This window comes from Onychomys torridus, chromosome 14 (assembly GCF_903995425.1).
Source record: "Onychomys torridus chromosome 14, mOncTor1.1, whole genome shotgun sequence".
Taxonomy (NCBI): Eukaryota; Metazoa; Chordata; class Mammalia; order Rodentia; family Cricetidae; genus Onychomys; species Onychomys torridus.
Window position 1 is genome coordinate 35,825,937 of NC_050456.1, and position 25,575 is coordinate 35,851,511.

At 39.9% G+C, this 25,575-nt stretch overlaps 1 protein-coding gene across 3 annotated transcripts in view; it reads right to left on the reverse strand.

Moving 5' to 3' along the window:
- Window positions 1–20,230, reverse strand: part of Mdga2 (MAM domain containing glycosylphosphatidylinositol anchor 2) — an 818,335-nt gene extending 798,105 nt beyond the window's left edge. For all 3 annotated transcript variants that reach the window (XR_004946565.1, XR_004946564.1, XM_036206646.1), the window contains exon 1: window positions 19,921–20,230. Coding sequence is in view for 1 of the 3 variants with exons in the window: in XM_036206646.1 (XP_036062539.1) it covers window positions 19,921–20,200 (280 nt within the window). In the remaining 2 variants the exon portion in view is untranslated. The remainder of the gene's footprint in view (window positions 1–19,920) is intronic.
- Window positions 20,231–25,575: the final 5,345 nt, after the last annotated feature.

Sequence of the window (25,575 nt, forward strand, 5' to 3'; positions counted from 1 at the left end):
AGTTAAATCTGGTAACCATGGAATGATGTTTTACATTTAATCAGATAATAAAAAATTAAGATGAATTAAACTGAAAGTTCTAGAAAAAAATGATATTTAATTATAACGTGTAAATTGACTTGAGTAACAGGATGTCCAGATGTTTGTTTAAACTTCATTTTAAGAGTTTTGAGTTTATATATGAGTTACAGCTACATTTTTAAAAGTTAAGCAAATTCTGCCCACAGATCCTTCAATCTGGACAAGTCTCATCCAATCACCTGAGCAGAACAAGAGACTTATTTCCCCCAAAATATGACAGAATATCTTTTGCCTGTATGTCTCTTGGGTACAATCTCACTGTTATTCTCACATATGAAGTCAAATTAAAGCAAAATATCTCTCTGGGTATCCCAAACCAGGATTCTGGCTACCGTAAATCATGGGTACTCCTCCTCCCATCTGCAACTGAAGATCTAGGAACTAACCATCTCCCATAATCACATGAAACAATTCGTTATTTACACACACATCCCCATAGGAGTACCCACGTCATTCATTTGTTCCTTTCCTCTGGAGGGCCCAGAAAATCCTGGGGCAGATTTGTTCAGAGCCATGGATAGGCATAGAGAGAACTGACACAGGAAAGAGCCTACAGCTTTCATGGAATGGGACAAAAGGTTTTGCATCTCCATTACCAGTGCTTAAATGTGAGGAACGCACTCCTCTATGAAGCAGCAGTAAAAAGAAGCCACATCTTGATGCACAAAAATGATAGCAATGTTTTGCCTTTATCCTCATTGCAATGGGAACCACTGAATAGTTCTGGGTTTTGTTTTGTTTTCACAAGTGACAGAGAAAGGACAGAATCTATTTTGTAGTGAGTTGGTTTGACATATGCAGTAGATGGAGAGTCCTTCAAACAGGAGGTAGGGAGATATATTAGGGATTACTATAGCCAAAAAGATAAATATGGAATCAATCACAGTGGTGACAGTGGTACATGTGAGGACCATTTTCCAAGCCTAATCTATGATAAAAATTATGGACTGGTTTTACAGTAATAAAAAGAAAGTGTAATGTCAATCAAGCAAGTCTTCCAGGTGGGTAACTATGTAAGATGGAGGGTTTTCATATGAAGAGAAAGTATTATGCAAAAATCAAGATGGGTTTTTGAAATATAAATTTTTACTCTTCTGAGTACACTAGTTAGAAATGTTAAAGAAAGAGATGCAGAGATGCTTGCACATCAATATTTATTATAGCACATCATGACAGCCAAGTTATGGAAAACACCTAGAGGCCAGACAACAGATGAATGGATAAGAAAAATATGGTATGTATACAAGGTGAGAATTTTTCAGCCATAAAAAAGAAGGAAGTTATGCCCTTTAGAAGAACACTGATGCAACTCGAGAAAATCATATTAAATAATTAAACCAGTCTTAGAAGAAGAGGAATTAATGAGAGGGTAGGGGTAAAAAGGGAAGGTGGGAAGATGGAGCAAAAAAAAAAAAAAAAACCTTGAAATAGTATATAAATTTGAAAGCATCAGACAAATATACGGCATTTAGAGGATGTAAGGCATTGATTCTCAACAGGTGGGTCAAGACCCCTTTGGCAAAAATCTCTATCTCCAAAATATATTTACATTATGATTCATAACAGTAGCAAAAAATATAGTTATGAAGTAACAACACAAATAATTTTATGGTTGGAAGTCATAACAACAAAAGGAACTGTATTTAAATGTTGTAGCATTAGGAGGTTGAGAAACACTGATCTAACAGAAAAAGAAGGGCAAAGATAGAACTCTAGGGATCTTTATCTTCTGGTTATTAAGGAGAAAAAAGAAAGGTCATAAAGAAACATCTAATAAATAGGTTTCTCTGTTAGAAGATGTTATAATTTTAATTTACTATGAGAACATCTCAAATGCTATTGGATAAGGAAGCTTATTTACAGAATAGTTGAATGTGTCCAATATCCTTCTCATCTATTATTTCTGAGAACAAAATTTTATATAGCTCTTATGAATTATTCAAAAAGAAACCTGAACTTTTGGGATACAAACATAACAAGCAATAAAAATATCAGCTAACACAAGAATGTTCTTAAGTTTTATATTAATGAGACTAACATCATGGTGGAAAAAAAGTTCACAGAGTGTAAGTCTCCTTTTCTCTACCAAAATTAAGATATTCAACATTGTTATTATTTATATGTTGATGGATAAAATTAAACTTTTATTCACATGCAACAAGCCCAAAATATTAACGTTAAAAGTAATTCAGGACTATAGAAGTATTTCCTGAGGTAAAATAAGGGCTGGAAAACATCAGTAAACTAGGTGAACAGATGTTGGATGAGAAAAATAGAACCATCTTATTCCTTTGCACTCTAAATTGGCAGGATTTTTCCATTGTCTCTGTCTCTATCTGCCTCTGTCTCTCTCTGTGTCTACGTCTGTGTCTGTGTTCTGTCTTTGTTTCTCTCTGTCTCTCTCGCTCCCTCACACACACATGCATATATCTTTTCTAGTAATTGATAACTGAAGATAATATGTGACTTCATTTTTTCTTTAGATTTAGAATTGCTCAACATCCTTAGTCATCAGGGAAATACGTGCAAATTAAAATGACTCTGAGATACCATCTTACACCTGTCAGAATGGCTAAGACCAAAAACATTGATAACAGCTTATGTTGGAGAGGATGTGGAGTAGGGGAATTGATCACTCCTCCACTGTTGGTGGGAATGCAAACTTGTACAACCACTTTGGAAATCAGGGTGGCAGTTTCTCCGAAAACTGATAATCAATCTACCTCAAGACCCAATGATACTTACTACTATTGCTCATATACCCAAGGAATGATCAATCATACCACAAGGATACTTGCTCAACTATGTTCATATCAACATTATCCATAATAGCCAGAACCTGGAAATAACCTAGATGCTCCTAGATGGATAAAGAAAATGTGGTACATATACACAAGGAAGTACTAATTAGCAGTAAAAAACAATGACATGAAGAAATTTTCAGGCACATGGATAGAACTAGAAAATATCATCCTGAGTTAGGAAACACATACTCAGTAAGTCAAACATGGTATGTTCTCACTCATAAGTGGATACTAGATGTAAAGCAAAGATAGTCAGACTACAACTTACAGCTCCAGAGAAGCTAGTTAACAAGGAGGATCCTTAAAAGGTCACATGGATCACCCTGGGAATGGGCAATAGATGAGATCTCCTGAATAAGCTGGGGGTGAGGGTGCGCAGCAGAGGGTAGGGGATAAGGTATCAGAACATAAGGGAACAGGATGGTCGAACTGGAACAGGGATGGAGTAGGAGAGCAATGAAAGAGATATCTTGATAGAAGGAGACATCATGGGAAAGGAGAAACCTGCTGCTAGGGCAGTTCCCAGGAATCCACAAGGATGACCCCAGCTTAGACTACTAGCAATAGTGGAGAGGGTGCCTGAGCTGGCCTACCCCAGTAATCAGATTGGTGAATTTCCTAACTGTCATCATAGAACCTTCATCAAGTAACTGATAGAGGCAGATGCAGAGATTCACCACCAAGCACCAGGCCAAGCTCCAGGAGTAAATTTGAAGAGAGGGAGGAGGGATGAGGGGGGAATCTATGGTTGGCATGTAAGATGAATTTTAAAATTCTTAATAAAAATAAATAAATAAATAAAAGAAATACAATAAAATTTAATATGGTGTATAATTCAGACTCAGAAGTAAGGACCTGAACATAGAATATAGTTGTCATGTATAGACATGATTATTAATACATACTGCAAAGAATTAGCAAGAATTCTGAGCCAGATTCTAGGTTTAAGCTAAAGAGGAAATAGTCTATGATTGTCCATCTTCTCTCCATTTTTCCAACAGACAACTGATGGACCTGTGTGGATATGAATTCTACCCTGGAGCTGTGTGTGTATGAGTGCTCTCCAGGTGGCAAATGGTTATGAGTGATATTCTGGAGCCCTATGTGCATGAGTACTATCATGGAGCCCCACATGTACGGATACTATCTTGGAGCTACATGGGTATGAGCACTATCCTGGAGCCCCAAGTGTACAAGTGCTGTCATGAAACCCCATGATATATCTATGTCTTTACATGACAAAGTTTATGGCAGTCAGGTAAAACAGTAATATAACAATAATACAAATGAGTTTAAGATGAGTACATCAGTCAGTGTCCTCACCAGTAAAATTGAAAGAATCTCAACTCTACAAAGACTAGCGAAGGTTCCTGAGGCTCAGACACAGAGAATACTTATACAATCAAGAACTTTGGAGGAACTTTGATTCAACTGAAATTATTCTGCATCACAGTAAGGGCTCACTCATCTGGGGAAATGTGGATGCATGGACATTCAGTAGATGTGGGGAGCTACATGTACAGATGTGGAGTCAATGAAAGCATTGGGGAAATCAGGTTTTCTAAACAACAGGGACCACTCTGAGGTGCTGAGCTATCAACAGCAATGCTGAAGAGTTACTCTAAGAAGCTACATAATAAAATTGATACATAGCCCAGTGGAGGCATTTCTCTTAAATACCTGTTCTTCCATCTTTAAACAGAGAGCAAATAAAAGCCAGTATTTCATTCAAGGATAATAGAAGCCAATAGCCCCACATTTAATGACCTGATTAACCAGATGTTTTAGTATCCATATGCCTTCCACTTTGTTGATCATTTTATTAATAGAACAACCAGATGGATGCTGAAAAAGTGTAAATCAAGTAAGGAGTTCCAATCATAGGTATCTAGGTGGCTTTGTTATCTCTACAATGGCAGACTAATCCAAACTTAATTCATGGTACATTGAAATCTATCTAACAAATCATTTATGTTCACACCCATAAAGAAAAACTGGAATCACTCATTTCCATGGTAAAAACAACAGCACACATCTCCTATCTAGACCCAAGACTTTAATAAATTCTTTTGTCTCCTATAATAATGTAGTATGAAATAATATGTATTATACTCACTAGATATTAGGAAAAATATTTCACTATATTATATCTAGAGAAATTATAATGTACATTAGATAAGCACAAAGTTTCATGAATTTGGGAAGCCATGGTAAGGCAAAAACAATATCAATGAAAGTTTTACGAGCCCATAGGACCCCAGTTCAATTCCCAGCACCCACAAGGCAGCTCACAGCTGTCTGTAACTGCAGTTCCAGGAGATCCAACACCCTCACACAAACATACATGCAGGTCAAACACCAATGCATGTAAACTTAAAAAAAGAAAATACTAATTGTTACATCTCAAATTGCCAATCAATAAGATGGCAGCACAATATCCAACAGGTTTAAGTGGGTTCAAAATATAGCATGACTATCCTATTTATGGAATACCACTGAAGGATGCTGGCTAACATGGAGGCTATGCCCATCAAAAATTTTATAATGTACAGGGTTCTATGAAGAAATCAACTGCTTTCATCATATGACCACAAACTCTGTGACATTAAAAAAATATCTTTGGTGGAAAAATATACCTCATAGAGTTTATAGCAACCCTGATACAAAAATCCCAAACCAAAACCATCTGATGGTTTTAAGTAAGCCCTAGGCATTTTCAAGAACTACAAATCATTTAAAAGCAATTGATGGTGTACAACAGAGCCTTTGTTTAGGCAGAGTGCCTGAAAAACAAGCTATTAAGGAACCATGTTGCCAAAAGTAGTTATTATCAGCTAGGTTTGGTCAGCCAATTCATAAGATCAAGCAAGTCCTACAGAAATGTGTCAATATTAGATGAAAATGGTATATTTGAGTCTAAAAACAAATTAGAAGAGATTGGTCACATAGACTACATGTCAATGGCCAAGGCATCTATATCTACCATGATACAATGGCTAACGCCCCTCAACTCATACTCTGTGTTCCTTGGAAGCTCAATAAAACCACCAGCTCAGTTCACATACACTGGTTCCATATGTGGGATGAATGTGGAGTGCAATACACTTTTCTAAGAACTAAGATGCATATATGGTCCCGGTTGCTCCCAGTGAGCCACATTTGTGTTTGTGTTCCCTGTCTATGAAATTCTAGGCTCTATGGGACTAAATTATTAATTTCCCAGAATGAGAAGAAGAATGAGAGGGAACAGTAAGCATCTAAAACTCTGACAGTTGACACCTGTTTGCTTTGTGCTGCTTATAACAAACAAATAGGGAAAGGAAGGAGTTCACTCTGAGCAAGCCTAATGAAAGCTGGTGGTCTTTAGGAGGTCTTGCTATGAGGTGACATTTTTAGCTGTTTGTGCTTCCTTACTAATTTCTAGCAAAACAAAAAACAAAAAACAAAAAAAAATTTAAAAAAACCCAAATTAATCCACTGTGGAAGTGGCCTCAGAAAAGGTGTGCTAGCCAGGAACTCATGCCCTCCAGAATTATCCCACTGACATTTCCGTACAGACCATCAAAGTTTCCAGTTGATGGTAAGAGGCATTCATAATCCTAACCACTCCACACAAAACAATCTTGCAGCTGATGCTGAGTCAACCTTCTCCATTTCCTTATTCCAAGCTCTCTTTCCTAGATAATTTCCTGATAAAATACCTGTATATAAATACTCCCTCGAGGAAGCAAACTTCCAACATATAAACATTGCACTTTGCCTTGCCCTACTTGTGAAAAGCTCGACACTGCTATAATAATTGCTGAGATGACAGTATAAAACTGAGTGAGAAGAACTCAAGATTTAAGCCACTGAAGTATTTTTAGATCAATTTAAGAACGATCTTTAAGAAAACCCAAGCTTTAGATTTTTAACAGAAAAATCCCATTTTTCAGATGCATAAGATACATCATCTTTGATTGTGCTTACAAATGTCTATTATAGCTTTTATACATATTCAATTTACTGATTGTTAATTATTAATAGCATGTTATATTCAGGTACAAGAAAAAAATCATTACTTAGATACACTTGAGTCTTAAGTATACAATTTTATGCCTCAGTGATAAAGTCATTGTTCAACTTTAACCAAAAATAGAGCATGTGTCTTAGAACTTGTGAAGTGTGTAAACTTAAAGGAAAGCAAAACATAAGAATAAGAAGCACAAGTACTATGCTATAAGTATCCTCAAATGTGGGAAACAGTAAAGCTATAAAATATATCACACTCTTCTGAACTTGCATTTGACTCATATTTTTGCTCTATTCTTTCACATATCCTTGTATTTTCATTTGAAGTATCTGTTTACAAATTCAATGTGTTTATGTGTTTACAAAACAATGGTTGTCCACACACCCTAGATATTATCACAGTGTTTAGTGTGAAAAAAAAATCATATCCCACTAGTTTCATTCATTTGGCTAAAGTACTAAACTGTCACTCTTTGGAGAAAGCATTCTCAAAGGCAACACTTTTCCATGTTTTAAAATAAAGAGATCTGACTTTGAAGTACACTACGAACCTAGTTGTACTAGAAAACAGACTAATCTTCAAGTACAAACCCTGGCTATAGAGTTAATTTCAGGGCACTTCTCTTGCAGAGAGACTAACATAAGAGTAAAGTTCTGAAAGACTCACTCACCCTCTGGAAACTTACGGGTGGTTATGAGTTAAAGAAAACATCAGCTGCTTAGAAATGCATGGCAGGACAGCTGAACATAATACCTTTCCTGTTCTCACTAGGAATGGTTTCCTATGGAAGCCGTTTCTGTATCAATCACACAATAGTCAAAACGGTGCAGGGCTATACTACATGACACAATAACCTCATTCAAAAGCGTAGGGAAAAATGACATTTATACTAGCAATGCTGTAGCTAAACATCTAAAACAAATCACCAAAGCTGCACTAATTTGTAAGCTTTGAGGGTTGAGGAACTCGCTTGGCAAAGGGGAGGGCAGAGCTTGCAATCAACGTTCTTCAGCACAACAAGATTTTCAAGAAAAGAAATCCGCTGATATAGTCGCCTCAATTAACTCGGTGTGAAAAATGCTCCAGCCATATCCAGAGGGAACTCAAGGCAGAAATCAGGCCAAAGATGACATTTAACTATCAGTCTTTCCAAGGCCAGTGATTGTTCATCAGCCCAGAGGAAAATGAAGTCTTACAGCTGACAAGGGGGAGTTTTGTTTTTGTTTTTGTTTTGTTTTATAACCACATGCTACTGTTTTACATGGAGGAAAATAACTTCTGCAAAATGCATGGTGAAGGCAGGTCTTCGTTTTTATAGGTTACTATACATACTACTAATTATAAATGGGCTTCAACTACCCTATCAGTCAAAAATAAATTGTACCAATTAAAAAAATCACAATTTTCAACTTCAAGCATAAAAATTTTATGCTATGAAGCACTGATGCAGTGTGTGTGTGTGTGTGTGTGTGTGTGTGTGTGTGTGTGTGTGTCTTCAGTTAAAGCTGAAAGTTAGCACTCAAGTTATATTTTGTATATTATTTAAGATTTGCATGTTTTAAACACAAGAAATATAAGCATTTACATGCCTGAGGATAACTTTCATAATTCATACAGTTTATACAAATACTTATTTTTATAGGCATGTCATATTCCATTCTAAATTTAGTTGCTGGAAGCAATGCAGTAGTAACTAAGAATTTCAGATTTCAAATATATTTTATTCAAAAATTAGGGTATACTATGAAATATTTATAAAACTTCTATTTCAGGGTGTGGCTTGTAGCAACACTTGTTATATATCAATGACTTTATTTTAAAGAACATAGTCTATGTTAAATTAGCTACAATTACAGATAGAAAAGAACTTAAGTTGTTAGAGTTCAGTTTGTAGATGTGGTGTGTGTGTGTGTGTGTGTGTGTGTGTGTGTGTGTGTGCGTGCGTGTGTGTGCAGAAATGGTTGTTGAACTGCAAACTCACAAAAGACAAAAAACAAAAACAAAAACATGATAAAGCTCTGACTAATGGTAGAAAAAAAAAAGAGGTCTTCTCAATACGCAAGGGATGCTGGGTCTCAAGTACACATTTACTTCTGAAGATAAATAGGATGTCAAAGCATTGCACTTCGCAACTAAGAACTATTTCTAGCATGATGACTAAACACGAAGAAAAAAAGAACAAGGCAAATGTCTACGAATTCTCTTATCTACACTGGATTTTATGAATTATGTTTGTGAATCTATTTTAGAAGACATGCATACAAGCTACATAAAATACAGAAATAATTTTGTAGTGTACATACATATAGATGTTTGTGTATAACTTCTTTAGTTCCCTGAACATGGAAAGGTTAAACATTAGGGTTTCAAAGCACATTTTTTTTTCCAATAAGTAATCTCAGAGCATTAAGGCATTAGCAAGTGAGGTTCAATGATGGCGGAAAAATGTGTTTTGAAACATTATCCAAAATAATGGAATGATAATAGAGTTCAAGAGCACATCACAGTGAACAGGGAGAAAGGGTCTTTGGATGCCAGCTGTGGTGGCTAGACAGATGTGATACTGAGAGAGGAAACCGTCAGAGAATACTCAGCCTGAGTAACAGGGTGAATTAGCTCAGGCTGTCCAGTGTGAACAGTTCTTGCGTCAGGAAGAGATTCGGCAGTTTCTAAACATCCGTCTTCACTGTCATCATGCCACCATCCACTTGACAGCGCAGTGCAGACTGGTCCTAGAGGAGGATGGCAGTGCTCCCACCACTCCACAATATTTGGACATATGTACTGAGGTGACTGTACACAGAGAAAAAAATAGTATTTGCCAAAGATGGAGGCCTAATTGACCAGGAGCTAAAACAGAAAAGAAAAACTTTAAAAATGGATGTATCATTTCTGTCAGAAACAAAGACACAGGCAGAAGAGATGAAACATAAACAATAGAAAATGGGGCAGAGCAACTGAGTGGGAAAGAGTCCTTGACACCAAGTCCAATAACTTGAGTTTGACCACTGGATCCCACATAGTGGAAGGTGAGAAGTGACCTTTGCAAGCTGTCCTCTCACCTCCATATGTGGCGTATATACATACACATACACACAATCAATCAATCAATCAATAAAAAGTGAGTGAGTGAGTAAATAAATGAATGAATGAATGAATAAATAAATGCAAAATAAACAAATTTATAAAAGTAAAAATGGAAGGCTCAAAGAATAAGAAGAAATTATAAGAACTGTCTAAGTAAGCATGAGCAGAAAGACACAAACACAAAACCACATAAAAACACTAGCCACAATGCTTCTTGATAATACTCCAGATAACAACAGCATGATGGACAATTAACTGAAAAACTACCTGACAGCTGTGTTTCTTTATATTTTAGTCTTACTGTACAAACGTGTTCAATTCCTACTGCAAAGTCAACACTGTTCATTTCATACAATGAAGACGTTTCTCACAGGTCACGATATTGTTATGTGTTTGCAGTAAGTCCTAAGGAAATTGTACTGAAAAAAATTGGTATATTCTAGTATTCATATGGGAAGTCTGAGATTTAGGAATCATAAATCAAATAAAGAGATTAATGTGTCTCGTTAATTTTTGAATACAAATAAGAGTTCTGAAAGTGAATATTTCTTCATCTGCAAAAAAGAATAAAAAAACAGAAACCAAAAAAACAGAAACCAAGTATTTACAAAGATAAATTTAACTACTTTGTTCTTTTTGGAGATTATAATATAATCGCATCATTTCTCCTTCCTTTTCTTTCCTCAAAACCCTCTTTGCTCTCTTTCAAAATCATGGTCTCCTTTATTATTAATTGTTGTTACATTCATATATGTATACGTATGTTTATTTAAACGCATAAATTAATGAATAAAAGAACTTTCTAGATATATATGTCTGTTATAATGGCTTAAAGAAAAATAACATAATAGCATTTCAATTAAATATAGTTTTAGACTTTTATTAGAAACTGCGTGAACATCTAGGTAAAAATCGATAATTGGTGATATTTAAAACAGAATCAGATGTCCTTAAAAAAACCTGTGGTGTTTCCCTTTTTTTAATCTTTAAATTAAGAATTATGAATATGTTATATCATATCCATAATATTCTTCTCATTCAAGTTTATCATGTTAATACTGCAGCTTTTCAATAAAATATTCTTATTCTTTGAAACCAAAACATGATTTGTGCTCATATTTCAACACATGTATATTGATGTAAGAAAATATTTACCTATAACCATAAAAACTTTTTAGACAATGTCAGATAGACTGATATGTTAAATTACTTTTCAGGGGAAAAAAATCAACTGTTCTTTGGTCTTTTGTTGCTTCTGATCCCTTAGTTTTTCCTAAGAACCACTTCGAAGGTGTGGTTGAACTGCCAAAGAACTGGATGTTAGATTCCAAAGGACAGAAACTCTCCACATTGGCTCCTTTCTATCCCATGAATAAGAAAAGGCACCCTCAACTCAAATCCTTATCTGTTATTACCTGTCCTCTCCACACTGTCTCCCTCTCTTGAGTTTCCCATGAAAACTGAAGTGACACAGTGAAGTGAACAGAAAAGCCCCATTGCCTGATGGTTTCCCATGGCAGCAGACTGCCCTGAATAGGAAGGATGCAACATAGTGGAAACACATCTCTCCTCACCAATGCTTTCACCCCAGTGGCTCTATGTGAAAAGAACATGATGTTCTAGATCTTTCCCAGCCCATGCTCTGCTGCCTTTGAATAGCCGTCCTCATCAACATTTTACAGAGCCTTTGGAAAGTTGTTTTTACTCTAACTCCAAAGGGGATTGGATGTAGGCTTCACAAACATGCTAGAATATGGGGAAGAACTCAGAATCCCCTGGGACTGAGATAACTCTCCTAACCTGTGAAGAACAAACAGCTTGCTCTGCTGCTTGTACAGATACCATCTCTGAATCCAGGTAGACTTAATGAATCTAAGTGATTTTCAGACTATCATACAATATAATTTATTTCACAGATTATGCTCAGGATTTTGGAAGGTGATAGCATTGCTTTAGAGAACAGATCCCTCTTCCTACCTGAGATAAACTTGGAAGAAATTATTTGAGAGTTGTCACACAGCCACTTCAGGTTTACTTTTCTTTCTGTGCCACTTTTCCTTCAGCTGAAATTCACGCAGCAGTACTCTTCCCTCCCTCTTACTTATACCATGACAATATATTTTCAAGGTGCAACCATGATATAACACCCTTCTGTTTCCTCTAACCACACCACACCAGCAACTATCTATGATAGTTCCTCTTTTCTAAACAAGACATCAGTGCGTTTCTTTTTTTTTTTTTTTTTGAGCTGAGGATTGAACCCAGGGCCTTGCACTTGCTAGGCAAGTGCTCTACCACGGAGTTAAATTCCCAACCTTCAGTGCATTTCTTACGGTCCCATTTTGTGTGTTCGATTGGTTTAGCCCCCAAATAAACTTGCAATCTCTCTGACTTTATGGTCTGTCACATAAATACATTAAGTATACATAGAAGGTGTGTTGACTTACTGACTACATTTACCCCATACTTAGCCTAAATCTCTACAGAATTTCTACACCACAATTTAGGTATGCCACATGCCTTCTTGAAACAGTCTCTGTGCTTCTTAGGATATGCTCAATAGCTTCGTCCTTCTAGGTAGGATATCTACCCAAGGTGATTAGCACAATTCACAAACACAGTCAGAAGTAACAGAAGGAATGCTTAGGGTCAAGCCTTCCTTTTCTTACATCCTATATCAGACAATTAACCATCAGAAAAACAACGTTCTCCAGTGAAATCACCAGTTCCCTTTCAGAGTCTCTTATCTGCCCATCCTTCCTTCCTTCCTTTCAGGCAATTAATTAATTAATTAGTTAATTAATTAATTAATTCCCTGAAGGGATTTTTCAGCCAAACAACAGGCATTTTTGGTTTTTTTTTACCTGCTCTGATACACTTGAACAAAGGTCTAGTTACTTCAAAAGGTAAATTATTTTTTCTGTTTTTCCATTATTTAAAGGCCAGATATATTTTTCTAACAGCTTTTACTTTCTACTTATTCATTTTAGGTATCGGCTGCTTATAAGCTATCTGTTATAACTCTGGGATAACTAACTGATCATCAACTATTTCACTTTCATGTAGGCATGTTTCCCAATGACTTCAAATCACTCAGACATTTGCATATCCCAAAGGCTATTTACAATGAAAAAATTATATATTAATAAAATTTCTCTTTGATGATCTGATAAATGCCACTAATGTGAACCCATTTGGCAACTTCCATTCCTTAACAAAGATTTGATCATTAATCACAAGAAACACCTAATCTTTGAGCAAAATTGTAGAGACAGAACACTTCTAGACAGGATGAATAGATTATTTGAAATTTTCTAACACATTTCATTCTACCATAATAAGTATTTAAATGATAAACCAACAGTAAACAGATGATAGCAAAAATATGTTTCTAATAGTTGATACTGTCTTTTGTGATTGTGAACTCCTGGAGAATATATAGTCTGTATTATAAAACAAAAATAATCATCTTAATTTAATAAGTGGTATCAGTAAGAAAGAAAATGAAATGTTTCAAAATTAAGATAATAAATGGCATCATGCGTTGAAAAAGTAGAAAGGAACCAGTACTGGGAGAGTTTACACAGGATCTATGCAAGGTTAGAAGAAAAAACTGGACTTGAACTTGAACTTGGACTTTCCTGATGATGGAGCATGAGATGTTTTAGTAACTTGTAGAGAAAATATCTACCCAATGAATAGGCATAAATCTGAAAAACTAAAATTTCATCAACAGCATAGCATCTCCAACTACCTGTCATAATTTTGTCCTAGATTATATTTAATGATATATTAAGTCTCTTCTCATGACTTTATGAATTTACATTGTCAAAAGTTATGAAAATAGATTTGAAAATGAAAATGTGGTACAGATTTCTATGAATGGAATAATTTTTTCAGCCTACTCTGATATATGTATAGTGACAGTCACTGAAGCAAAGACAAGAAATTTCATTTTGTGAGACCATTCAGTTAACAGCAATCATAATGAGCGATTATAATGTTCACGTGTTTATACCTGAAATTCATTCAACAGAATACATTGAATATTCTTCCAAAATACCAATCAATGCAAATAATAAGGAAAAGCATCTCCAAATTTTCTCCCCCGCCAATATCACACCTGAAACTGGGAAGGAGCACAGTTCTACAGCTCAGGTGCAGGATTAGCTGGTATGCATCCTTGTTTGCAGTTTCCTTTGCAGGGTATAATCCTTGAGCCTCATTCTTGCCATACTCTTTCAGAAGTAGGAGGACTATGCTAGAGACTGTGTGTGATGAATCACCTCCATATGTGGAGAGTAACCCAAGACTTCCCATCACTTTCTAAATCAGGTACAAACTGAACCCAAGAGGCTCAGACATAATTACACCTCTATAAACCCTATCCAATTTATATTAAAATAACACATTTTACAAAGAATATCAAGCTCAATCTTAGGGAAAAATACTTATTTATCTTGGCATGTCATAAAAGCTTTCAGGTGGATCACAGTACAAAACAAAATTTACAATATACAAAGTAAACTTAAGTGGTTATTACTGAAATCAATAAAATTAAGCAAAGAAATTAAGATGATGAAAAATGTTTTCATATTATTTCCTTGGTGTCATGGCTTCACCAGAATTACCTAAGTTGTCTTCACCTCTGACTGTCAGTGGTCTGAACCCTGCCACCATTATCAACTTGTCCTCTATAAAGTGACTCTTTGGCCTTGGTGTATAACCTGCTCAGTCTAAACTACTTCACAGTCAACTGTGAGGCTTACCCAGGGAGGACATATAGAGCATAAGCATATGACAGTGTAACATAATATGCCTCTCTGCTATGTGAACTATCACTAATATAGGCACCAAATAATCACAAAGTTTCCCCTCAAAATTCCAAGATAAGCAGACCATCCCAGATCCTTTTTTTTTTTTTTTTTTTTTGGTGGTGGTGTTTTTATCTGAGCACCTATGGACAGTGGATGAAGATTAGGAAGAGTGTAGTGTAAGTCTGATTGTATGGCATGTGGTTTCAGATTAAGTTCTCTAACGTTAGGTGAAGTCGCCTCTTCTACTGGCTGACATCTTAAAATGGTTCAATCAAAGGCAGTATCTGTTTACACACTGGACAGAATCCTAATCAACATAACCTTAAGATAACATTGCTATGAGCAGGTAACATCATGGGACTGAGTATAATGAATAGCCAACCTTCAGCTGCAGCCTTATCCTTCTGGATCAATGTGTTTATCAGCTTCAACCCACTGACAGTTGGAAATTTCTTCCAGAACCTTCCTGTCTTACTTATCTCCTTGTTTGCAGTTCTACCAAGTCATTTCTGTTCAGCTACTGCCTACAGTGTCATGCTTAAATTGTATGAGATTTGCTGATATCACTTGAAATGAGTTAATATAGACACCTATTATGTCAAGTATGTGTTTAATGAAAAAATTCTACTTTCTGGTCTTAATCTAGGAAGCTTTGCGCAGACAGTGCTTTACCTATTTCAGGGCACCAAGTAGTTGACTTATTTCCACTTTCTGGTCTTAATCTAGGAAGCTTTGCGCAGACAGTGCTTTACCTATTTCAGGGCACCAAGTAGTTGACTTATTTCCAGTAAAAATATCTAGACTTAGATTTTCTATTTGTAGTTGGGATTTATCTATGCTAATGCAATAATAAGAAAGTACTAAACTCCTGGAAGTTAAGGGAATGGTGTTCACAAGTTAAAATTGCAGCCTGAAACAATGTACCAATTTGTCTTCATTATTTTTTTTTGGCAAGTAAATACAATTCTTTATTTGCCAAATCATTATTAATAATTATATCCATAAAACATGATTTGACAGAAGTATGCATCAAAACAATCAGCTCAGGGTACTTCAAGAGTCACCTAACTTATCTGGAGTTGACATCCTGACCCTTCTCACTATATGTAATAAATTCCACTAAGCACAATGCATAGTGAATTCATCAAATTAATAATGATGCCAGAAAAAAACAGGTATCAGGTCATTGTTCATGTAATGACCATTTAGGTTTGATTATATGTGAGCAAAGGGAAAATTCAAAGAAAACTAAACTCCTAACAGTATTTAGGGTAATTTTTTAATGTAAGTAACTTTGAAAAAGTCAAAAGGGCATAATCTGTTGTTTACGAACATTAAAAGATATACAAGTAAAACAAAATAGGTATTATCTCATTACAATGTTCATCCCAGACAGTTCACATGGTTGTGTTACTCTATTATAAACTTTCTGCACTTTTTTTCTTTCAGAAGTGTACATAAATAATTTATATTACTGTGATGTTATATAAGATTCAAAAGTGGAAAGAATATATTACAGACCAGTATCTTTTTATCAAATGTCACACCACATATAAATTATAGACATTGTACTACCAATTCACAAAGCAGCACCAGAGATTGATGTCAGTAAGATCTTACTTTTGGAAGAAAAATTTTTACATTTAACTAAGTCTTATACTGACAAGATGATTGAACATAATTGGAAGATTATGTTCACCAAGAGGACATAATCCATATATTAAAACAAATATCTCAATTTACTAAGAGATATTTAAAGTCTGAATTTAATGTTCAGGGTTCCTCAATCAGGAAGTGGGGGAAGAAAGGCACCCCCAGTTTAGCCAGAAGATGTTTGTTATTTCCTTTTGCTGCTAGTTAGTAAAAAACAATGTGGAAAAAAAATTCTGCATGCAAGCGGGGCTGGCTTTACATATAGTGAATATGGGTAAATAAAGAGACAGTGGATTTACAGGGTTGCAGATTTTTATATTAGCCAAGTCCCTACTTTGTCAAAGTATATATTTAAAGGTGTCCTGATTCTAAAAATCAATCTTTTTTTAAAAGATCTTAATGTAATATGTTGAAAACACTTCATGCATTACACAGAATCTTTTTTCTATGGCCTTTAACATGTTTTCCAACTGTTTAACTATAAACTGCTCTCTTTATCATGAATACTTAAACATAAAAATGAAATTATTTTAGTTGAAGAAAGGTCTTGATTTACAAAGTCAAAGAAATGAAGTGTAAATCTGTTAGTGTTCTCTGGTTTTAGTGGACTTTGTGGCACTCACCAGGAGGGAAGTGATGGGCAGGGATTGGTGGAGCTCACTCTGAGGTCCTCATGCAGGAATTTTGAGAGGCCTACTCCTGATTCTGCACTTCTAACAAGTTCCAAGATAATGTTTAAGCTGATGATTATGGTTCACATGTTGAAAGACCACCTCCTATAATCTATAAAACAGATCTGAAAAGTAATATATAAATGTTTTATTTCCAACCACCTAATAGCTGTGACATTTATCATGGCTAGAGGTGCTGATTAATATTTTTTTTTCTCACACAAAGTTAACTGTAGTCCTAGCTAAGTGACTTACAGCCACATCCATATTAAAATAAAACAAAGGCCACTGTCTTCATCACAGTGGCCAACTCAGTAATGGAAAAGCATCCTCCTTTACTGATAAGTGGCATAGGCAAGGGCTTATTTAAATTATTTATTCCTACTTATCTACATGGCCAAACTGTAACCTTCATTCTTCTGGCCAACAGGGGACTTGCCTAAGTAACCCAAAAGACTGGGAACGTCAGGAAAATGGAACCAACCGTTCCTCTTTCTTCTTTAGAGGTCCAGCATTCCACCCTCCTTCCAGTATCTCCAACTCACTTTTCTTCTTCCAGGACAGGATTTCTCTGTGTAGCCCTGGCTGTCCTAGAACTCGCTCTGTAGACCAGGCTGGCCTCAAAACCACAGAGATCCACCTGCCTCTACCTCCCAAGTGCTGGGATTAAAGGAGTGGGCTACCATAACCTGGCATACCTCACATATTTTTTAAAAACGAAACAAAACACTCCTTTCAGCCGGAAAGGTCTGAGCCATTTAGAAACCAAGACAAACTTGGACAGGAGATGACAAGAACGCAGGGAAATCGCTCTTCTTTCCAGCAGTCCTTGACCCTAGATAGAATCCCAGCTTCTCCAGCCTCTCTGCCTCTCTGCGCCTCTCCCTCCCTCCCTCCCTCCCTCCCTCCCTCCCTCTCTGTCTCCCTCCCTCCCTCCCTCTCTCTCTCTCTCTCTCTCTCTCTCTCTCTCTCTCTCTCTCTCTCTCTCTCTCCCCCCAAAGAGAGAGTATAGCAGAGTCCTTTTAAGAGGTCTTGAGTCAAGCCTACTTCTCTCCAGGCCCTGCCCCCTGCTGTAGTCAAGCTTTCAGGAAATCCTTTCCTACATTGAAGCTCACCAAAGCCAACCCTGACCATCATGTTTGCCAGGGGCTCCTCCGCTACAGCCAGAGAAATTGCTTTGATTTGGCAAGGAGGGGATGAAGAAAAGGGAGATGAAGGAGCTCAGAGGTGGAAGAAAGTGAAGAAGGAATTCTGTCTCCAGCCTGCAAGTAAAATAGGAAGACAAGGAAGGGAGTGTCAGCTGGAGGAATCAAAGCTCTCAGCTGGGGACCACCCCTTTCTGCCCCCATCATCGCCACCACCACACACTGTATACCCCTTCACCAGGATGGAACCCAGAGTAGAAAGCAAAGGCTCCATCAGATCTGCTGCACTCCACCCTCTGCCCACTTCAGGGTTCCCAGGGAGTTGCAGGACTCCAAGTCCATGGTACCAGTCACCACTCTGTAGGCACTTCTGGAGACTAAGGGAAATGGTTGGCACTTCCACAGACACTCAGGCTTTCCTGCCCCAAGCAGCTACTGACCTAGCCTACACTCAGTCTAAGGCAACGGAGCAGCGTAAGTTTTCCACACATTTTCCAAGCAATGAGGGGGGGTGTGCTAAGAGCTCTTGGCCTGGCCTGTCCTCTAAATCTCCCCTTTTAACATTATCCTTGCAATATAACTTGAGAACATAAAAGTTCCTTTTCTTTTAAGGCATTGTCAGCTTGTCCCAGAAGATAAGGATATTTCAACTCACTATAGTCAGCCAAGAAAAACGACAGAGAGAGAGAGAGAGAGAGAGAGAGAGAGAGAGTCAGAGTCAGTCTTAGGTGACTAAACACAAGAGTGCCAACTGCTGACAGGCAAAGGAACCAGAATTTGTCTGGGAGCACTTCAAAAGCCTTCCAATTAATAAGCTCACCCTTCACCCTTTCTAGGTCCCAAGCCTCTTGGATCTGGGCTTTCTGAAGAGCTGAGATTTTTTTTGTTCTGGTTGTAGAGAGTGGTGTCCTGCCCGTGAGCAGAGACGCGCGGACTTCATCTTTGGTTCATTCATGCATTTGCTCATCCATTCACACAAACATGTCCCTTAATTGTGTCTGGCACTGAGAATCTTGCCTGCAATTTCCCCCTCCCCAAGTAAGTGCTCATGGCAATGGCTAGTGCTGAACACAACTCAACTGTCACCCCATTTCCTGAGCCTAAGACATTCCTAAAAAAGCAAGTCCTAAAGACATTCACAGAAAGGGGGAAAAGAGATTAAAAAAAAAAAAAAAAAGATAAAAACGTAGAAAAGAAGACAGCACCTGCAGGGAGAGGGGCCTCCCATGCATTAAGGGATGGGGAAGTGAAAGGGACTCAGGGGGTCACATTCCAAGGTTCCTTTTAGGGGGAACCAAGGCAGTGACACCGCGGCATGCAAGCAGCCAAACCATTATTAAATCCAAGACTGCAAGAGCTAATGTTCCCCCGCGGGGATAAATCAAGTGCAAAGCCACTGGTTCCAGTGAGTGCGATGCTGTTGGCCCGACCCAACTCTGAGCCCCAGTAGAGGAGCCAGCCGGGGGAGCCGCTCACAGCCCAATCCGCAGCGCGCTCGCTGCCTCCTTCCAGCTCCCACTAACATGATGAAGTGTAAATCAAATGCCACGCCAGGAGGGGCCCCGGAACGGCGCGAGTCGTGCATCTTAGCTCAGCAACCTATCTTGCCTAGGAATCACAAGGTCACGATAGCGTCGCGATTCCACTCACCGTACACTCCTTGGCCAGAGATCCCCTCCAGGAGGACTGTCAGCAGCCACACGAGACCGTACACTAAATCCATCTTCACGTGAACATGAACATATCCAGCCCAAGGGGGACGCAGTGGAACCTTCCGGAGGCCAGCGGCCAGCCAGGCGCGCTCCACTTGTGCCCGGGCCGAGTCGAGGTGCCCGGGAACTGCTCCCGATGGGAGGAAGCGCTGTCCGTCTGTCCTTCCCTGGCGGCGGCCAAGAGTGGAGCGCTGGAGCCCCACACACCCCACAGTCATGTACACACACACACACACACACACACACACACACACAGACACACACACACAGACACACACACACACAGACACACACAAACGCGCACACACACACACACACACACACACACACAAGCACACGCGCGAACACACTCCCAGTGCACAATACCCCGCTACACGCACTCACAAGCAAGCCGCACTCACACCGGGCGCCTGGGAAAATCGCAGACGCCTGGGAGGAGCAGGGGGCGGTGATGGGAAGCAGAGCCGCGAGGACAAGTGTTCTTCGGGGGAAGCGGCTCCTGGATCCGGGCGCGAGCAAGCGGCGGGCGCGGGCAGGGACCCCGGGGGCGCCACGCGATGCGAACCGCGCTGGACAGCCCAGTCGGGGAGCAGGAAGTGGCCTCTGACCCGGGCACGAAGCGGGGCTCCCTCGCCCGGGTTCGCCTTTACAAAGTAACTCGCGAAGGTCCCCAGAGGAGCGTCAAGCGGCGGCAGCGGCTCGCCCGCCCGCAGTCCGGAGCCCCCAGCCCTGCTGTCTTGCCTTCCCCCATTCCATCAGTTGCCATTGCAACGCCAATCCTGTTACACGACACAGACTCGCATCGCCGAGCGGGGAGAGGAAGAGGAGGAGGAGGAAGAGGAGGAGGAGTGGGAAACGGGGGATGGGGAGGAGGGAGAGGAGGTGGAGAGAGGAGGACGAAAGGGTCCAGGCAGGAGCGGGGTGCCCGTCTGGAGCTCGCCAGGCACCAGCCTCAGCCGCTGCTGCCACCGCCGCGGCTCTCCCCAACAGCCTTGAGCGCCCCGCCAGCGAAGAGGGTGCTCCTGCCGGCAACACCGATCCCCGGGAGCCAACAGCAGAGTCCGAGCACCGCCACTTGTAGGAGAGGAAAGCTGCCGAGTGGAGAGAGCAGATCCGCACACCGTCCACGCGTGCCCACCCGTACCGCGCGTCCTCTTCGCTTCCGCGCCGCCCCCGCCAGGTGGAGGGGGGTGGGGGCGGTCGGGACTGGCGGGAGTTTAGACCCGGGAGCCGCAGAAGGGCTTCCCCACCCGGGCTAAAGGAGTGTTGGCATCCAGAGCGGAAAAGGAGGAGCGGGGCTGCCTGCTGAGGGCACCCCGGCTGCGTGGCCGCCTCGCGGGCCGCAGTTGCGGCAGAGATGCCCGGAGCTGGGCAGAGGAGCGCCCCGGGCCCTACGCTTGCCCGGGATCCCTTGGATTGGCGCTGGGGGTTGCGCGCCGCGGAGGCGAGGAGGAGGGAGGAGGAGGATGGAGAAGCGGCCGACGCGGAGCGCAGGCGGCCGGGCTGCCGGGGAGGAAGGCTGTGTGTGGTCACGTTGTGCGCTACGTGCTGAGAGCGCGAGGCTGCTAGCCGCAGCCCGGCGACGTCAAAGCCGAGTGCGCGGCTTGGCCGCCTTCTTCTGAGCCACCTCTGCTTCCCGGGCTCCTCCTTGGCTAGGCTAGCCCAGGGTCAGCCCGGGAGCTGTTGAGCACTGGCAGCTCCAAAGGGCTCTCCTGGGCAGCGGCACCCAGTCTCTCTTCTACCGAGCTGAGGCCCTCCTTGGTTCTCCCTAGCTCCACGGGGGGCGAGGGCTGGTAATTCATTTCCGATGCCGCCGCTGGCGTTTGCACGCGTTAGGGAAGGGAAGGGCCGGCTACATCCTCAGACACGCGGTACTTACAGGACACCTTATTCCCTTCCTGCCGTCCAAGGTCTTCCAGGATCCCTTCTGCTTGGCTAGAGGGCAGAACAGGCCAAGGCATTGGAAGCCGCATCATTCTTCTCCATTTCTGTTATGTTTTAGTGAAAATATGGTCATCATAACAGAGGAAGACTGCGGGGAAGGGAAGAACACCAGGAGTTCAGAGAGGGGCGGTTTTATATGTAATGCCCCCTAAAGTCAAATACCTGGAAAAGCCCCTCTTTTGCGAGGGGCTCTGTCTTTGAGATGAGACCAGCTCTGCTGAAGTGCTTAAAAATTTCCCTATTACATACAAAACGATGATAAAGTCAAAGCATCTGTAATTCACACTAGAACAGGTGTAGAACTAATTCACCAAAGTGTCATGGGAAATATCTGAGACTCTCTGAGTCGCTTTGATATATGTCCCTTATTCAAATTAGTGTTTAATGTCTATAATCCACTTAGCTAAAATATGGTAGGGAAGTGAGTGAAATGGTTAACTTTGTGCATTTATACACGTGAAAAAAGTTCTTGTCAGGAAAATGCCGAGTACAGTATTCATGTATCTGTCTCTGTAATAAACTGGTATAATACACTGCCACTGCAGGGTCCTTCTATTCATGTGGCACTTCTGCTGGGGATTGGGAGGGGAGAGGACTCCCAAGCACTAGAAATGAATAGTCCTCAGTATTTTCGCCATCTGTCCCTCACTTAGTGAATTGTGAATACGATTTTTAAAGGGTGTGAGCTAGTAGTGCGAGATCTCTCTGTTTACAAGGTATGAAGAACCACGAACTTCAGAGGGTCCCCAAGGATGGCTGGCAGTGTTGAGGACCCTGCATGTAAGAGAGACCACTTTCACTAGATGGAGTGAAGTATCACTTGAGAAGCAAAATTCACTGTGTGGTATTTCTGAAAGGAAGTGATAGAAGTTCACTTTCTGGTCACTGCAGAGTGGGGGGGGGGGCTTATGATTTTGGCCTATTAGAAGAAGTATCGTGTTCCTATACACTGCAGGACAGCGATGTCCTGGGGGTGCATTTCTCTTAGATGCAAGCTATGAATATATCTTAGGTGGGGCTCTATGAACTGTTCTTATCCCTCCATATTTATACTACACATTTTGAGACAATGTGGATTACCTCATCATTTTTCAATTTGTTTGAACAGTTGAATTAAACATTAGTAACAGTAAGGCACACTTACACTGTGACAGACACTGTCCCAAATAATGAATAAAGGACCAACAGACATGACTCTCCCCTTCACTCAGTTTTAGGGGGCAGAATATGTTAGCCAATATATACATTATCACTGTCAGTGACATCACAGTCTTAGAACACAGAATAGGGACAATTTTGCAGGCAACCATGTACTGCATTGTACAAAAGTGCAAAGAAGAACTGCACTAGACTTAATGTATGCCTTTACTGTCCTATAAAACATAGATAACTTCTAGAATACATTGCCCAGCTTATTTAGTACAGGCATTAATTTCTTCTTGAAATCAACATTTTTTCAGGCTGTACTGAACAAACAGGCTTGAAGTCATAGTCATACCTTAGCACTGGCTACTTCAGGCCTCCAGGTGGTGAGCCAGAGCTGAGCCTGAAACACACGCAGGAGATATCTTAACAGATAGAAGGTGCCCAGCCAGAGGCAGCAGCCCAGAACTTGTTAAGGAATCAGCATCAGGACACTATACGTAGCCCAATTAGAGAGGAACTTCCTTCAGAAGTAGCGTGATTCACTTCTTAAATTACCAGTTTTTTTTTTTTTAATTTATGTACTGAATATATCTGTTATAGGGGATTTAACACCTTAAATAATCCTTCATGTCATTGCCAACAAGATCCACTCAGCAGTATTCTGTACAACAGTGGTCTCTATCATTTGTGATGACAGGTAACAAAAACTTAGAGGTTATCCCCTGACAACTTGAATTAGTTTAATCACCTGTTGTACTTTCATTAACTAGTTTCATTTAATATTAAGTATTCATTTATTATTTAATACTTCCATCTCTATTCTCTAATATGCCTATAATGTTTCAACCTAAGTAGTATAAGGGAGAAAATGTCACTGAGGGGTTCATAGGAACCACTCAAAATAGTAGGACAGAAATAAGATAGGAAAGACAGGCCTAGCAGCACATGCCTGTAATCCCAAGTGCTCAGGCTGAGGAAGGGGGAGATGAGTTCAAATCCAGAATGGACCACAGAGTAAAGAAGCAAAAATTGAAATGTTAATTCTAGAGACAGAACTGAGAAAGAAAAGTGCAGAACATCAATGGCAAATCTGTCTTCATTTTTCCAATCTAGCCCCTTATAATACAAATACTAGACCTCACATACTATATTTATTCTACTCCCTGTCTCCTGTGAGACAGTTATATTATACAAACTCCAAACCACACTACTCCCCACGCCAGTTTATATAAAGAAACAGGGATGAGAAGAATCATTATTGATCTACAAGAAATCTTTTGGAAATTCTACTCACAGACAAAATACATAATTATTGTATTTGCTTCAATGCTCTTGGTCACAGATTCCTGACCCATACCATAGCTCGGTGTGGCTATTAGCCTAATCAGCAGAATATATGAACCCCTAGCTTACTCATTTAAGTTCACTTCTGGCATTTCCAAAAATTTGCCAAGTTCCATTGTTCAGTAGCTCAGTTACACACCTGAGACCTGACTATCTGTTGACCAAAAGGCCAATCTTTTTAAAGCTAGCTCAACCCTCACGTTGGAACTACCCTTCTAACTCACAAAATCTTTAAAAAAAAAAAAAAAAAAAAAAAAAAAAAAAAAAAAAGTCCATCGGGCTTGTTTTCTTTTTACTTAGCAACAGATTCCAATCTCAAAAGTCTGAGCAACATCACATGCAAATGAAGTTTTCTGATAACTAAGAAAGACAGGAAGCACAACACTGAATGAGGGACGTCCTAGCTGGTCCCAAACGCAGCTGGCAAGTAGTAACACCTTAGCAGTGGAACCTACGTAGCCGTCGTAGGTATGAGAAAATGGCTAGTTCTGGAAAACAGGACTGACCCTCAAAAAGGCTTTAGTGTGAACCAAAGGAATGAGACCGGCAACCGCTAACACTAGAAACAAGGAAATTAAGTTGAATGTCCCGCAAATGGACTGAAACCATCTCAAGGGAGACACTCAGCCTGAGTAAGGAACCCGACACCCAACGACAATCCTGGACAAAGCCCATCCAGAGTCCAATAAAAAAGGTAGGTGCCTGGCAAAGACATAATATGTGGCTGCCGGTCTGGGAGAATGCAGATGGTGAGGCTAGTCTCTCAGGCTCACCATGGCTGCCACTGCGAGGCCTGTGGCCAGCTGAACAAAATCAAGAAAGTTGAAGCTCTTCAGTCTATTTTCAGCTGAAAAGCAGGAGCATAATTTGGAGAGCTTTCGCTCATTTGGCAAAGAGTGTTACTGTCTTATATGCTTGCTATAGGTTTGAAAGCCAAGCGTTCTAGCCCTTAGGTCTAGATATCCAGGATTTTGTGACCCATTCCAGGTTTCTGTTATATACCAATTATATTAAAGACATGATAAAAAGCCTACCCTTAGATATTATGGCTTCGATAGTTTTAGTCGCCTGTCCTAGATTGATTCTAATTCTGTTTCCTTTGTACTCTGACTTGAGAGTCCATGAAATAGTATCAGAATAATAAGAGTTCAATAAATAA